The 16,076-nt window shown below is 43.9% G+C and overlaps 2 protein-coding genes across 2 annotated transcripts in view; one reads left to right on the top strand and one right to left on the bottom strand.

The window, feature by feature from the left end:
• ASL (argininosuccinate lyase) overlaps nucleotides 1–9,537 on the bottom strand; it is a 54,086-nt gene extending 44,549 nt beyond the window's left edge. Inside the window, exons 1-4 of the mRNA XM_056556529.1 lie at nucleotides 9,408–9,537; nucleotides 7,548–7,594; nucleotides 617–811; nucleotides 78–161 (exon numbers count right to left, since the gene is read on the bottom strand). Coding sequence (XP_056412504.1) covers nucleotides 78–161; nucleotides 617–811; nucleotides 7,548–7,559 — 291 coding nt within the window. The 5' untranslated portion in view covers nucleotides 7,560–7,594; nucleotides 9,408–9,537. The remainder of the gene's footprint in view (nucleotides 1–77; nucleotides 162–616; nucleotides 812–7,547; nucleotides 7,595–9,407) is intronic.
• A 75-nt stretch (nucleotides 9,538–9,612) lies between these two features.
• Nucleotides 9,613–16,076, top strand: part of CRCP (CGRP receptor component) — a 30,525-nt gene continuing 24,061 nt past the window's right edge. Inside the window, exons 1-2 of the mRNA XM_056556530.1 lie at nucleotides 9,613–9,775; nucleotides 12,642–12,678. Of these exons, the coding sequence (XP_056412505.1) occupies nucleotides 9,768–9,775; nucleotides 12,642–12,678 (45 nt within the window). The 5' untranslated portion in view covers nucleotides 9,613–9,767. The remainder of the gene's footprint in view (nucleotides 9,776–12,641; nucleotides 12,679–16,076) is intronic.

The following is a 16,076-nucleotide window of genomic DNA, read 5'->3' as shown; positions in this document are numbered from 1 at the left end:
GTTTGTTCCAAACACTGAGCAGTGGAGTAGCCCTTTAAGAAAATGTGGAAAATGAAGAAAAGTTTTCCATGATTTACCTTGAGTCGACGCTCATTAGCAGTGTGTATATCTTCATCTGCTTTCGTCAGTATAAATGTGCCTTGAGACCACTCTTCATGGATCTTGGAAGAAACAAACAATTACTTTAAGTATGGTTAAAAATGTGTGAAAGTAGAAAGCATTTCCTCTAAGCCATAGCATAGCACTGATCAGTGTTATTGGTGCTCTGCTTATACAGGCTGCCTGAATTTACCCAGTGCCGATTTGACAGCATGGAGGCAGATAAGAGGCAAGTAGGAACCCTCCAGCCATCCTCACAGCTGATTGAGACCCCATGATCGAGCGACAAAGGTGGTGATCAGCCCATTGAGCTAACCACCAATTATTTTTAACATTTTAGATGCCGAGATCAATTTTGCAGAATTCCGGCATTAACGATAAGTCCCGGCTACTGAAAACAACTTACTGGATATGAAAGCACTCTCAATGCCAACATTTCAGAATTTCTGCCAGGGTATGCAAACTTTTAAACACAACTGCATCTCCAGGTCCAGAGTAAATCATAGTTATTTATTACCTGATCAAGGCCAGTGACAATCTGTTCCATTTCAGATTTGCTCACTAGTCCAGCTTTTTCCAATGCTTTCACATATGCTTGGCTGCCTCTGATGTCAGCTGACCACATCCTCTGGTCATATGACACTGATGAATTGAACATTTCCATAATGGGGTCTATGCTGCCAACAAATCTTCCACCCCACAACTTATCGCCCTGAAAAGAAGCAAATGAACAATAAGCTGTGAATAAACCGGCAACTGAATCAAATTAATGTAATATTAGAATTATTATACTTTAAATTACAAAATATCATAAAAGAATGCATCATAATATATGGAGTGTAATATAAGTACTAAAAACCACAATTCCACAAATCTGGCTAAGGCCTCTTTCACACTACAAAATCCTCCATTTTTAAACATCCGTAGGAAGATCCGTGTGAAAATCAGCTGAAAACGGCAGTAACAAAATCCTATACGACCGTTAGAAAATCCCATTATAGTCTATGGGATTTTCTAATATCCGTATTAATCCGTTATTGATAACGGACATTAGTCTGTTACGGAAGATAGTTACGGAAGAAATAGTTCATGAGCTATTTCTTCCATAACTATCTTCCGTAACAAACTATAACGGACTATAACGGATTAATACGGATATTAGAAAATCACATAAATTATAATGGGATTTTCTAACGGACGTATAGGATTTTGTTACTGCTGTTTTCAGCTGATTTTCACACGGATCTTCCTACGGATGTTTAAAAACGGAGGATTTTGAAGTGTGAAAGCAGCCTAATGCTGTTTTTTTTTGTCATATCCAATACTTCTCATGATCATAGGTAATGATGCAGAAACATTACTGTTAGCATGTTTTTTTCTGTTTACCCCCCCCCCCCCCCCCCCAAAAAAAAAATTGTGCCATGTTACCACAATTGTGCAAATACAATACAGTGGTCCCTCAAGTTACAATATTAATCGGTTCCAGGACGACCATTGTATGTTGAAACCATTGTATGTTGAGACCATAACTCTAAGGAAACCTGGTAATTGGTTCTGAAGCCACCAAAATGTCATCCAAAATTGGAAAAAAGTGAGGATTAAAGAAAAATAAGGTAGATAACTAATACAGATAAAGCAAGTTCTTACATATAAAAGTAAGAAAGATCTGCTGGGAGCTGTAAATCACTGTCTATGTCAGTGTTTCCCAAGCAGGGAGCCGCCAGCTGTTGCAAAACTACAACTCCCAGCATGCCCGGACAGCCAAAGGCTGTCCGGGCATGCTGGGAGTTGTAGTTTTGCAAAAGCTGGAGGCCCCCTGCTTGGGAAACACTGGTCTCTGTAGAGGACAGGAGCTTCTTCGGGATCCTGTACATAGGCAATGTCCTAAAAAAGTAACATAGGTACAGGTAAAGTGTACAGAACATGTAATACCTCCCTGTACTGTAGGGGGCGCTACCAGACATCAGTCAGTACATATGTTTCAGTAATACAGGTGTTTTACCAGTGAATTCCTGTTCCGATTGGTCAGTTATTCCGGCCATTGACACGTTTCACAGATCTGGACTGTCTGTACATTGTATGTTGAGTCTGTTTCAGCCTACAATGGTCCAGAATAGATCATTGTATGTTGAAACTATTGTATGTTGAGGCCATTGTAAGTTGAGGGATCACTGTACAAACAAAAAAAAAATTTTCAAGCTATTTTGGAATATTGCAGCAAAAACAGTCAAAATGAAGTCTAATGTGTGAAAAATGAAGTAAAAAGAGATAGCAGCAAGGAGGGGAACAAAGTTACACATCATGTTAGACAGTGGACAAGGAGGGAGAAACCGTGGAGGACAGCTCACACAGGCTGGGAGAGGAGAGCAGATATAAGGCAGTTGTCAGACGAGAATACAAGTATGTAGAGAAATAAAGAGCTGCAGAGGCTGTTTTTTTTTGTTTTGTTTTTTTAAATATAAACATGTGGAAAAAAATGCTTTTTGTACCATAATAAGTAGAAAGCAAGAATTTAAAAAATGCTTTTCAATGGGGTCCATTGTCCATTTATGACACAATTTATGCAAGAGACTAATTTTTTTTTTTACAAAATATAATGTACTTGGTGCTATTACGCTTTTGCAACATCAGCTATTAAAGGACGACTCAATCCAGCATTGGAGTTTGTACAGCATTATACACTGCCAGAACATCATGTGCTATTTCAACATTTGTGTGACATCCCTTTTTCATCTCAATGAAAAAACAGTCCTCTCAGAATGGATTTAAAACAACAAAGTTGGGCATGTGACTGGTATCTATTGCATTAGACTGGTCACAGGACTAACTGGGCACTACATAGTGTCATTGAGAAATTTTCCCAACATACATTGAACTGATAAGATACATTCACCTACTGGTGTTTTGACATGTTAGCATAGAACAAACTACAAATGATGGGTGCAGTTAACCCAGGTGTTTGGGCAAAATTTTGAATTGGGTCCTATAGAAAGGAAAAGTCCTTTCTTTCTCATTTCTTTTGAATCCACTTTTAGCTTTGGTTAAAAAACTGAATTAAAAATTGCCACAAAACCTGCAGCTATTTAAAAATAAATAAACTTTCCTTATAGCAGTACTCCGGTGGAAAACTTTATTTATTTTTTTTTTTTTTTAATTAACTGGTGCCAGAAAGTTAAACAGATTTGTAAATTAGTTCTATTAAAAAATCTTAATCCTTCCAGTACTTATTAGCTGGTGAATACTACAGCGGAAATTCTTTTCCTTTTTGGAGCACAGAGCTCTCTGCTGACATCATGAGCACAGTGCTCTCTGCTGACTGAGCAGCATATGTTTGCTATGGGAATTTTCTCCTACTCTGGACAGTTCCTAAAATGGACAGAGATGTCAGCAGAGAGCACTGTGCTCATGATGTCAGCAGAGAGCTCTGTGTTTCAAACAGAAAATAATTTCCACTGTAGTATTCAGCAGCTAATAAGTACAGGAAGGATTAAGATTTTTTAATAGAAGTAATTTACAAATCTAAAGAAAAAGTGTAAGTGCAGCTCATAATTAATAAATAGCACTAACCGAGGTCAACAGGGCATGCAACTATACCACAGTTGCAAAAACTAGAAAATATGTATATAGAAAAAATGTTGCCCGGACCTTCCAAGGTAGTGTGATCAATTGTATATAGAAAATGGATTACTGGGTCGTGTTCCAATGATAATTCAAAACAGTTATTTATTTAAAATATATTCTAATACAGTGCATTACTCCTCACAGGGCCCATGTGAGAAGAACACATATAATGTATATACAAATACAGACAATCTTAAAAAAAATGATTATTTTTTTTTTTTTATTAAATATTTTTAAAATATATATATATATATCACTGGCATATAAGATGGCTCTATATAGGCATATAACTCGATCCTATATGTATCCTCACGGTATTAGGATGATACAATATATTGCTTGAGTGTCCTTTTAAATATAACAGTTTTGTATCAAGTTAAATACTGTGTTACCGGTCCTGTGATGGAATAGATGAATTAGCTCGGACGGCTCTCGCTGAGGCAGTTAAGGTTGTTCCTGTGCCTAAATATAAGAACTGCAGTCAGCGGTCTCAGATGGTGCTGTGGCTTTAGCTTACAGAGTCCAGATGGAACGCGGTGGTGGTCGTCACAGGCTGGTGGCGCTGGCAGGCGCGGATGGTATGGTTGCCGGGAGACCGTTGGCGCTGGCAAGCGCTTGTGATGTCAGTTTCCTCACCGCTGGACTTGGAGAAAGCCAGAGATGGCACGCTGAGTAGATGGAGTTCGTCTCGTGTAGGTGGCGTGTGACGTCAGCTGAGCCGGAGCTGGAGATGTAAAATCAGGACCGGACACAAGCCTGAATCGGCTAATGCGTAGAGAGTCCACGGTAAGTGATCAACTTATTCCGTGGGTAATGGACACAGTTCATACAGAGCATATGTGCCAGTGAACAAGACTAGACGCGTTTCAGGGTTCTCAAATACGACCCTTTCCTCAGTAGTCATGCACCATAATGCCTTGATAGTCTTGAGATGTCATTATACCCTGAACAGATTCAAGCCACTCTGTGCCAGATGCAGAAAAAGCAGCCTCAAAGCGTAACTGAGCCTCCTCCATGCTTCACAGTAGGTACAGGGTTCTTTTTACATTGTTACATCTGTTAACATAGAGCTGACAGATAAGACAAAACTGGAGCTTTTTGGTAAGGCTGGGTTCCCACTACATTTTCTCCCATACGGGAGCGCATACGGCAGGGGGGAGCTGAAACCTCACGCTCCCGTATGCCTTCGTATGCGCTCACATATGTAATTCATTTCAATGAGCCGGCCGGAGTGAAACGTTCGGTCCGGTCGGCTCATTTTTGCGCCATATGCGCTTTTACAACCGGACCTCAAACCATGGTTGACCACAGTTTCACGTTTCACTCCGGCCGGCTCATTGAAATGAATGACATACGGGAGCGCATACGAAGGCATACGGGAGCGCGAGGTTCTAGCTCCCCCCTGCCATATGCGCTCCCGTATGGGAGAAAACGTAGTGGGAACCCAGCCTATGGGCTCGTTCACACTGCGTAATCTCTGCTCGCTGAATTCAGCGAGCGGAGATTCCGCCTGGCCGAATACTTCGGCGCTAGGGCCGCGGGGCACTGAGCCGTCACCATTGATGGCTATGGTCCGCTCGCGGATTCCGCACAAAGAATGAACATGTTCTTTCTTTGCGCGGAACACTTTCAGCGGCGGAAATGTCCGCCGCTGAAATTCCGCAGTGTGAACGGGTCTCGCAGAATTGCGGAATTCCGCCCGGAAATTCCGCGGCAATTCCGTAGTGTGAACGTACCCTTAGTCTGGAGAAGGCAACCTTCAAACCCAAGACAGCTGGAGCAGTTTGCTTATGATGAGTGGGCCAAGATACCAGAAGTGCAGAAGTCTCATTGAGGCTATGTTCATAAAGCTCAACTCCGGAATTCCGCTGCAGCAGAATTCCATTGATTGCAATGGATTTTGCTGCACTATGCACACAGTGGAAATTCTGAGTTCGCAGAAAAAAATTGTCCTTGTCTTGTGTTATTTCCATCAGGTAATTTTCAGTGAATTTTTATTCATTATTACTTTTGTCAGTTCCTAGTTATTTCAGGGAGCATTGTGGGTTTTTCTGTCTTTAACAGAAGGATACCAACATAGACGTCACGGCCCCTCCCATAGACTTGCATTGAGGGGGTGGGGCGTGACATCACACGGGGCGGAGTCGTGACGTCACAAACTTCCCTCCCCGTGGTCGGGAGGAATTAGCCCGAGAACCTCCAGCGCTTCCGAAAGCAGTTACAGGTGGGTGCTGCTTGCTATATTGCAGGGGTCCCCAGCAGCGGGACCCCCGCAATCTGAAATCTTATCCCCTGTCCTTTGGATAGGGGATAAGATGCCTAGGGGTGGAGTACCCCTTTAGCTATGCCACTAAGCAGTCAACTTGCTTTCCATACTCCCTGACCACACTGGTTTCTCCTTTTAAAGCTGTCAGAAATCACAATCACTAGCGTAGCCAAAGCTAAGTGGTGAAAAGGTTAATGGTTTAATCCTTGTCACAAGACAATAGGGCAGCCACCCATGCTTTTAACTTTACCTTGCAGATGGTTTATACAGACGAATCAGAACTGAGCTGCTTAGTAAAACTTATTGTGGTATCGATGGTTTTACAAAGAACTGCAGATACCATTACTAAGCTATCTACTGATGGGACAACCCATTTACTGAATGTAAAAAAAGGAAGGTTCTTATTGGTGAGCAAGGAAAACCTTAACCTGACATACAGTATGTAGTGGTATAAATGGGCACTAATATTTACTGTGTGTTGGCTCTTTATTTTCTTTATAGTTATTTGCACTAAAATAGCTTATTTACATAGTAGGATTTTGAGACATATCTCCAGAAAGGAGCAACATATAAAAAGCGTACAGACCCTTGTAATCATCATCACCCACATTATTAGCCTGTACCAGCAGGTTAGGGTGGGTGATGCTGCTGTCAGGTTCCCTTTAAAAGAAAACTGCAGCCTAATATAGCTTATCCCATATCCGCAGGATAGGGGATAAGTGTCTGATCGCGGGGGGTTTGGATGCTGGGACCCTGACTCTGCCGTGGCTCTCCTCGTGCAGGAGGCGTGTTGGCCGCAGCATGACGTCGCAGCCAACACACCCTACATGTATCTCTAAGGGGTAGGCGGAGATGCAGTGTTCGTGCCTCCCCGCCTCTTCCATAGAGCTGAATGGAGGGGGCGCGCAGAGCCCAGCGGTCAGACCCCCCCGCGATCAGACACTTATAGGGGATAAGTGTCTACGGCTGCAGTACTCCTTTAAAGGGGTTCTCCGGTGCTTACACATCTTATCCCCTATCCAAAGGATAGGGGATAAGATGCCTAATCGCGGGAGTCCCGCCGCTGGGGACCCCCGTGATCTTGCACGCAGCACCCAGCTTGTAATCAGTCCCCGGAGCATGTTCGCTCCGGGTCTGATTACGGGCAACCACAGGGCGGGCAGCGTGTGGCGTCACGCCAGCGCCCCCGTGTGACGTCACGCTCCGCCCCTCTATGCAAGCCTACGGGAGGGGGCGTGATAGCTGTCACACCCCCTCCCATAGGCGTGCATTGAGGGGCGGAACATGACGTCACACGCCGCCGGCCGTGTGGTCGCCGGTAATCAGACCCAGAGCGAACACGCTTCGGGGACTGATTACAAACGGGGTGCCGCGTGCAAGATCACGGGGGTCCCCAGCAGCGGGACTCCCACGATCAGGCATCTTATCCCCTATCCTTTGGATAGGGGAGATGATGTGTAAACACCGGAGAACCCCTTTAAGCTTTTTGTAAGGCTGTGTTATAATGCAGTTTTTTTTACACTATATGTTAAATGTTGCTATTTTCTCATTTCTATATTACCTCTGCTGCCATTTTGATAAGTTTAGGATTTTCAGAGATTTATGAACCTGAAAAAAGAAAGGAAATACAATTGATTCAACATAATATCAAAAAATATTGTTCAAATAAATTTTCTGAAAAACAATTTTCTGAGTACAATGCAATACTCTAGTAATAGGCCCTTATAATAAAGATGCAAGCACATGTACATTTGCTTAGTGTAAGCTGTCAGTACCGCTGATAAAAGGCTGTATTATTCCATTTCTTTTCAAACTCATTGGGTCACTATGTGAAGAAGTATAAGGCTATGTTTACATGGGCATAATCCCTGTGGTTTTCGGTGCAAAAACCACACTGATTTCCGCACCAAAAACCACAAATACCACTTCTATTGACTTCAATAGGGACAGGAGAACCACGCAACAAAAAAGTGACATGTCACGTTTTTATGTTCAGTCACGTGCTGAAGCTCTCCTTAAAGGGGTACTCTGCACCTAGACATCTTATCCCCTTTCCAAAGGATAGGGGATAAGATGTTTGATCACAGAGGTCCCACAGAGGCTCGTGACGCCACGGCTATGTCCCCTCAATGCAAGTCTATGGGAGGGGGGCGTGATGGCTGCCACGCCCCCTCCCATAGACTTGTACTGAGGGGGCGTGGCCAAGACATCACAAGCAGAGCACAGCCATGACGTCATGAGCCTCCGGCGCTGCACCCGAATGCCGGGTGCAGCAGGGAGATTGTGGGGGTCCCCAGCGGCGGGAACCCCACGATCATACATCTTATCCCCTATCCTTTGGCGAAGTACTCCTACTTTGTCATGGGTTGGAGCAAAGTAAAGAGTCTCTAGGACCTCTAAATCCTCCCTCACTTTCTCAAGGCTGCAGGAGAGAAGCACATTTTTTATATATAGATCTACGGAGAAAGTGTTTTGGGTTTTTTTGTCTGAAAAAAGTATAAAGCAAGAATAAAAAAATGTAAATGTGCCAATTTTTTATGACTCTTCCTTATTTGTTTCACAACATTTTGACACTTATGATGTAATAGTTCTTAGTATTGGCTGTATTGTGAAAATAGCAGATCATGACACTAGTGAAATAGCTTATCTACAGTACAGGCAGGATTTCTATTTACCCAACACTGGTGATCACCATTTCCTACATTTTAAGGAAACTACAAGATTAAAGAAAATGATCTCATACATATATATATTTTTATTATTTTTTTTACTTAGAGTTAACATTTGTGAGCGAACTTACAGTAAATTCGATTCGTCACGAACTTCTCGGCTCGGTAGTTGATGACTTATCCTGCATAAATTAGTTCAGCTTTCAGGTGCTCCGGTGGCCTGGAAAAGGTGGATACAGTCCTAGGAAAGAGTCTCCAGCCCACCGGAGCACCTGAAAGCTAAACTAATTTATGCAGGAAAAGTCATCAACTGCCGAGCCGAGAAGTTTGTGACGAATAGAATTTACTGAAAGTTCGCTCATCTCTATTGGGCACATTGTCAGGGATGGATGACAGCAAAATAAATTATGATTATTTCAATAGAATAATGACCCAAAAAGCCATTAAAAATAATGGTATTTAATGGGATTTATCCATCAGTTATCTATAAGGTCTGACAGCTCCTTGGCACAGTGGGGGACATATCAAAAACTGTGCAGAGGAAGAGGGGTGCAGTTGCCCATGGCAACCAGATTGCTTCTTTCATTTTTAAAGAGACCTGTGAAAAATGAAAGAAGCAATCTGATTGGTTGCCATGGGCAACTGCACCCCTCTTCCTCTGCACAGGTTTTGCTAAATCTCCCCCAGTGAGTGGAGTGTTCATCACATTAGCACAAGTAGTGAAGGAAAGAAGAGCCGTACAGGTCACTCACCTGACGAGGAATCCTACAGCAAGTGATCAGCTCACACCTCCGGCCGCACAACCCGAGACTGACAGGTGACGCCCCCCGGGCAGTGACGTCACGTGCGTCCCGCCCCCTCCTGTCTCCAAGACCCAATCAGTTGAGAGGCGGCTGTCCCCTGTGCTGGGTGATGATTTTTATTACGTGACGTCACGTGTGGCCCCCGCCAGACAGACGCCACATTGTTCTATGCCCGTCTGTTGTTATGATCATTCTAGTTTCCTGTCAATCACACTCTGGAACAGACATTATTTAGGAGGCGGAACGTTGTAACAGAGTCTAGTTTCCGGGGGGAATGGATGTAGTGTAACACCGCGGAGACCGGGCAGCATGGAAGTGTAAGATGTGTTACTGTGTATACTTCTGGGTACAATTCTGTTCTACAGTGACTGGTCATAGGCGTAATACTCCTTTATAACCGAGTCCATGAGGGGTAAAGGCCGGTTCACAAGCTGCGGTACCGCATTTACACACCGCATGAAAATATGTTATGTTGGGGATTTTTTTTTCCTTTAAAAACAAATATTCCTAGAAATGGTGTGTTACAAAGTAACATGTCAGAGTTTATCCCACTATTGTAAAGGGGTTTCTAGTATGGTCTACAGCAGTGGTTTTCAACCTGCAGACCTCCAGATGTTTCAAAACTACAACTCCCAGCATGCCCGGACCGCCGATGGCTGTCCGGGCATGCTGGGAGTTGTAGTTTTGCAACATCTGGAGGTCCGCAGGTTAAAGACCACTGGTCTACAGCCTAGGTCTCTAAACTGTGCACCTCCAGCTGTTGCAAAACTACAATTCCCAGCAGTGGTCTAGATAATTGTGGACCTACACCTACACCTCCCAGAATGCCATTGGCTGTCCGGGCATGCTGGGAGTCGTAGTTTAGCAACAGCTGCAGGTTCAAAGTTTGAAGACGACTCCTCTACAGGTGTAACTGGGAAGAAAAAGAACATAAAGACAAACAAACCCTATATTCGTTCCTCAGTTTGCTGCAGTCGTGCTGCTGTGACATCCTGTACATTGTGCATGTGCTGCTACAGCCTCAGAGGTCATGTGTATGTGCAGAGGCTAGTGATTGGCTGCAGTATCTTGTACGGGACACCATGGCAGCGCTACCAGCGGGAAACAATACCGGACTGGAGATATAGAAAACTCAACTTAAAGGAACAGTTGTTTATGGGTTATCCACCATATGGTGATATTATCGGCCCAGTGCTGCGCTGTCCCCCACATCAGGGAACTAATCGTATGTGACCCGCAAGCACTGCTTCTCACCCCCCCCCCCCCCCTCAAAAATAATTATCAGCTGCTGCGCTGTACTGTACTATCCTGTGCCCAGGTTGCAAAAATAAACAGAATAAACTTTCACTCACCTCACGTTCTGCAGTTGCTCCGGTACCGGGCTCACAGTCCCCTTGCTGCTTCCTGGGGATGGGAACATCACAGAACCGTCAGCCTATCACCGGCCACAGCGATGTTGTCCTGCCTGGGTCGTGATAGGCTGAGGGCACTGTCATGTAAGGAGCCAGGTTTGAAGCAGTGCCCACGGGTCACATGATTGGGGGGTGGAAAATACCGTTAAATACAGTGGAACCGCCATAAGTTACAAAAATACCGTGATACACATTTTTGGTCATACCGCCCCAGCTCTACGCTTTGGCCCTTGCGTCATAGCAGGTCGGGCCCGACACCTAGCAACTGCTGGGACCCGTGACACCGATCTCGGTGCCACGCACTATTAACCCTTTAGACGTGGCGTTCAAAGTTGATCGCTGCATCTAAAGTGAAAGCTAATCAGTGCCGGTTAGCTCAGTAGGCTGTTCGGGACCACCAAGTCAAAATCACGGCTTCCCGAACTGCTGGAGGACACGAGGAGGGTCTCCTACCTTGCTCCTGCGTGTCCGATCGCTGAATGACTGCTCAGTGCCTGAGATCCTGGCAGGAGCAGTCAAGCGGCAGATTCATTGATCAATGTTATTCTATGGAATAACATTGATCAATGTAAAAGATGTGTGTGCAGTGTTATAGCCCCCTATGGCTCCTTCTCCCCACACATCAGCCACCCCACCCATTGAAATACAGTGTTTTCTAACCAGGGGGCCTACAGCTGTTGCTAAATTGAAGCAGGACAGGCTCCCTCTGATCACCTGACTAGTGATGTCAAGTCTCGAAGAACTGCAACCTGGGAAATCCTGACACATGAGTAATTTTGTATGCTGCTAAAAATAAATATTGGGGCGAAAATCACAGAAGAATTGTGAGAAAACTGTCACACACAGGTACAGACATTATATTATGAACAACCCTAACTTTACAGCCCCTGTAGCACAGTCAAATAAAAAATCCTGGAATACCCCTTTAACTCCTGTCACAGTAATGTTCAGCCTGGAACCATTTTATTTCTAGTATATTAAGGCCAGTCTTATCTAGTCCAGAGTATCATCACAGAACTACTGAGCATGTTGCAGCGCAGTAACGTTTAACTATTGCACCCAATCTGTTATCATCTGGGCATTCTAGTCCCCCCTTTATCTGTTTAGACACCATAACCCCTATTGACTGCAGAATCTAATGGGTTAAATGGCCAGGAACAGCTCTCTCCCCAACTCTTTGCTGCAGCTGCATATGACAGATATCGCCAATATGTAAAAATAAAAATTATAATGTGTGTGTTTGTATATATGGCCAATAATACATTTGGCGTAACCAGTTAATGCTTAAAGGGGTAGTCCAGTGGTAAAAAACGTATCCCCTATCCTAAGGATAGGGGATAAGTTTGAGATCACGGGGGGTCCGACCGCTGGGGCCCCCTGCGATCTCTCTGTACGGGGGCCAGGCTCTCCGGCCAGATAGCGGGTGTCGACCACCGCACGAAGCGGCGGCCGACTCTCCCCCTCAATACATCGCTATGGCAGAGCTGGAGATTGCCGAAAGAAGCGCTTCGGTTCTGCCATAGAGTTGTATTGAGGGGGCGTGTCGGCCGCCGCTTCGTGCTGAAGTCGCGGGCTGTCGGGGCTCTGTACAGGAGATCGTGGGGGGCCCCAGCGGTCGGTCACCCCGCGATCTGCAACTTCTCCCCTATCCTTAGGATAGGGAATAAGTTGTTCACCACTGGACTACCCCTTTAACCCACTCCCCTCAGTCTTATGACATACACAATGAATTACATTTCCTTCCTTACATATTTTTTTTGTTCATTTGTAGGAAAGATGCAAATGCCGCCTTGCTGAGCAATTTTGAGGTAAGTACAAACACTGAGTATATTTACTTGCTCTTAATAGTTTTCATTTTAATAAGCCTTTATTTTTGGTTTAATATGAGAAATGCATTATGCGCCATTCGACTATATACTTGTCATTTATGTAGCTATTGATCTGCTGTGAGTAATGGTGGACTGCTGACAGAACTGTAGAGGAGGTTCTAGTGACTATTCTATGCTGATATATGAATCCCTCTTATGTGCAGAGGATTTGAACAAGGTGTTTTTGTCCCCCTATGATGGGATGCTCTGCCCTCCATACAGACTTTGAACAGTGTCACCAGCGCCAAGTGAATTATCTGTTTTTGAACTGCCCTTGAGTTTGTTGAAGAATAGTGGTGCACAACTTAAACCATATGGGTGTTACAGCCCCCTCAAAAATGCTAAAATGCCAATGCTGAAAGTGTACCTGTTGTCAACAAAAACTTTTAATATAATGTAGTTTTATATAATTTATAATTTGTAATATACATTGGTTAAAAAATGTGTATATTTTTGGGTGAAAAAATGCTGTCCCTGCAGCTATTTCCTGTGTGTCTCTATGAGGAGTCCAAATACAGGAAGTGAGGGCGGGACAAGCAGTGCTCTGAGCAGACTCCTGGCTTGTCAATCAGCCTGCTGTGTGAGCCTGTTATAGAGCCTCAGTGCACAGAGCCCTGCTTGTTCTGCCCTTGTTCTGCCCTGCCCTCCTCATAGAGACACAGGCAAATAGCTGCAGGAACAAAAATATACAAATTTTTTAACCAATGTATATTACAAATATACATATAATATTATCATCTACATTTTATAAAAAATTTGTGTTGATGACAGGTACACTTGATTATGTAATAATTTTTACAGAATTTAGCTTTTTAGCCATTATATCCATTCCTTAAAGGAGTGCTCTGGTGGAAAACTTTATTTATTTTTTTATGAACTGATGCCAGAAAGTTTAACAGATTTGTAAATTACTTCAATTAAAAAATCTTAATTCTTCTAGCACTTATTAGCTGCTGAATACTACAGAGGAAATTATTTTCTTTTTGGAACACAGTGCTCTCTGCTGACTTCATGACCACAGTGCTCTCTGCTGACATCTCTGTCCATTTTAGGAACTGTTCAGAGTAGGAGAAAATCCCCATAGAAAACATATGCTGCTCTGGACAGTTCCTAAAATGGACAGAGATGTCAGCAGAGAGCATTGTGGTCATGATGTCAGCAGAGAGCTCTGTGTTCCAAAAAAGAAAATAATTTCCTCTGTAGTGTTCAGCAGCTAATAACTACTGGAAAGATTAAGATTTTTTAAAATAATTCATTTACTTATCTGTTTAACTTCCTGGCACCAGTTGATTAAAAAAAAAAAAAAATAAGTTTTCTACCGGAGTACCCCTTTAACTTGTGCCACTTTGCAGCTTTCAGCAGGAGCAAAATGTTTCATTTTCAGCTATATACTGCAACTACACGTCCAAGGATGAACTTCTGAATTATATCCTTGCATAGCTCACCACATAATAGGTGGATATGACACCATCCAGCTCCTTTTGAATGTAAGTGAAAGCACAGCCACGTGGCCACAAATAGAAATAGGCTTAGGACTCTATCAATAAAAGTTGTGCTATACAGATTCTAGGAAAAGTGGTTTATTTTATTTTTTAAACCTATAGCACGATTTATCATTAGCATGTGCTATTATTTTGTGTTTGGTAACACTCTGCCTGCTTAAAACCTAAAGGAACTTATCAACCTGCGTAAAAAGGGATCCTGCTTTATAATTTCATATAGGGATATGCCATCATTGTTGGAAGACCAGTTAAAGAGCCATTTTTCTTTAAAGGAAAACAGTAATCCTGTTCACCCACACTAAACCCAATAGACTGGGTTATACTGCGGGCGATAAGGAGACAAATGCGGGGTCTCTGACCAAGATATGTACCTGCAGCCCGGAACGGTGTCCCTGAAGGTCCGCTTCTTTCTTCTTGAATTACGCACAGGAGGCGGGCCTGCTGGGGAGATTAGGATATTCATGGGCAGCCCAGCTCCACGCCAATCAGTCAGACAGGTGGGAGCGCTGTGCTCACACGCATACCCCACAGGCCTCTGTGCGCTGAGGACAAGCGGTGCCTAAAGTTTATTTAGTGACAGGTACTCTTTAATTATGCTCTGGCAGTTGCTTAATAGAAAACAACATTACCTTCCTCACTTCCCCACACCCATTCTAATGGAGGTCCTGCTCCCACATTCCATGACCGACCACCACTTAAATACTCCTCAGTAATCCTGTGGATAGGTGATAAGTAATAGACAATAAATACAACACTCTCTTCTTATTTTCTATATGATGCTCAAGTATGATCCCAATCCTTAATAATGTAGTGATGAAGAACCTTGGCACTCAAATATTGGAGAATATGTGAGTTTTATTTGTAGATGTATCTGAAGTTCCTGGACCTTCATCAGATACATCTCTGTGATAAAATATATACAGTGGGAACAATAAGTTAGACATTACATATAGCAATAACAGTGGTTTATACTTATGTACAGAGATCACAATGCAACATGGTTATTCTGTTGTCAATCACATTTTTTTTTTTTTAAATACACATTGCCCTCCATTACAATTGATCTCATTTTGCTCCTATTAGGCAATACTATAAGTCTTATAATATTTCCTTTTGAGATGTGATGCTATGAATCTTGTTTTGCCTTTTGTTTCTTGCTTTGCCTTTTGTTTTTTATTTGTTTTTTCTTTTTCCATAGTATTTTTGCACAGTGTAACTATATAAGCTGTACAATATGCTATACATTATGCCCTGCCAGGGATGTGGAATTCCTATCGCCCGACGCCCGGGACAAGCAGTTCTGGGTGCCGGGCAGGTGAATTTGTCCAGCCCTTAGCCAGGCTTCAGGCAAGCAGGGCCGGACCTGACAAGTGGCCTGGACCTCTGCAGTCTGTATGAAGCGGGCTGCCGACTCCTGCCCGCTCCATACTCTGCAGCGCCGGCTGTAAAAACCTGTGTCCTCGGAAGCAGAGCAGGGGAGATGAGAAGCTGTGTATTTGTCTTCTATCCCCTGCTCTGCAGACGTGCGGGGGGAAATGAGGGGGCGTGGCTTATTTCTCCCCGTGCAGACCTGCGTCCTCTGCCTTCACTCCCCCCAGCTGTAGCTTCAGAGAGCTGAGGGGAGGAGGCGCGTCTGCACGGGGAGATGCATGCGGCGCTCTGCAGTATGTATGGAGCGGGCTCTGCATTCCTGCCCGGTCCATACTCTGCAGCCCCCGGCTGTTCTCAATAGCCGGGGGCCGGCGCTAATAGCCAGCAGGCTGCGGCTGGCTATTAACCCTTTAGATCGCCGCTGACAGCGGCGTCTAAAGGGATCTGTGAATACTCCCTGGTGGG

Source organism: Hyla sarda, chromosome 2 (assembly GCF_029499605.1).
Source record: "Hyla sarda isolate aHylSar1 chromosome 2, aHylSar1.hap1, whole genome shotgun sequence".
NCBI lineage: Eukaryota > Metazoa > Chordata > Amphibia > Anura > Hylidae > Hyla > Hyla sarda.
Note: the sequence above shows the minus strand (reverse complement) of the source record. Positions and strands in the feature narration are given on the sequence as shown.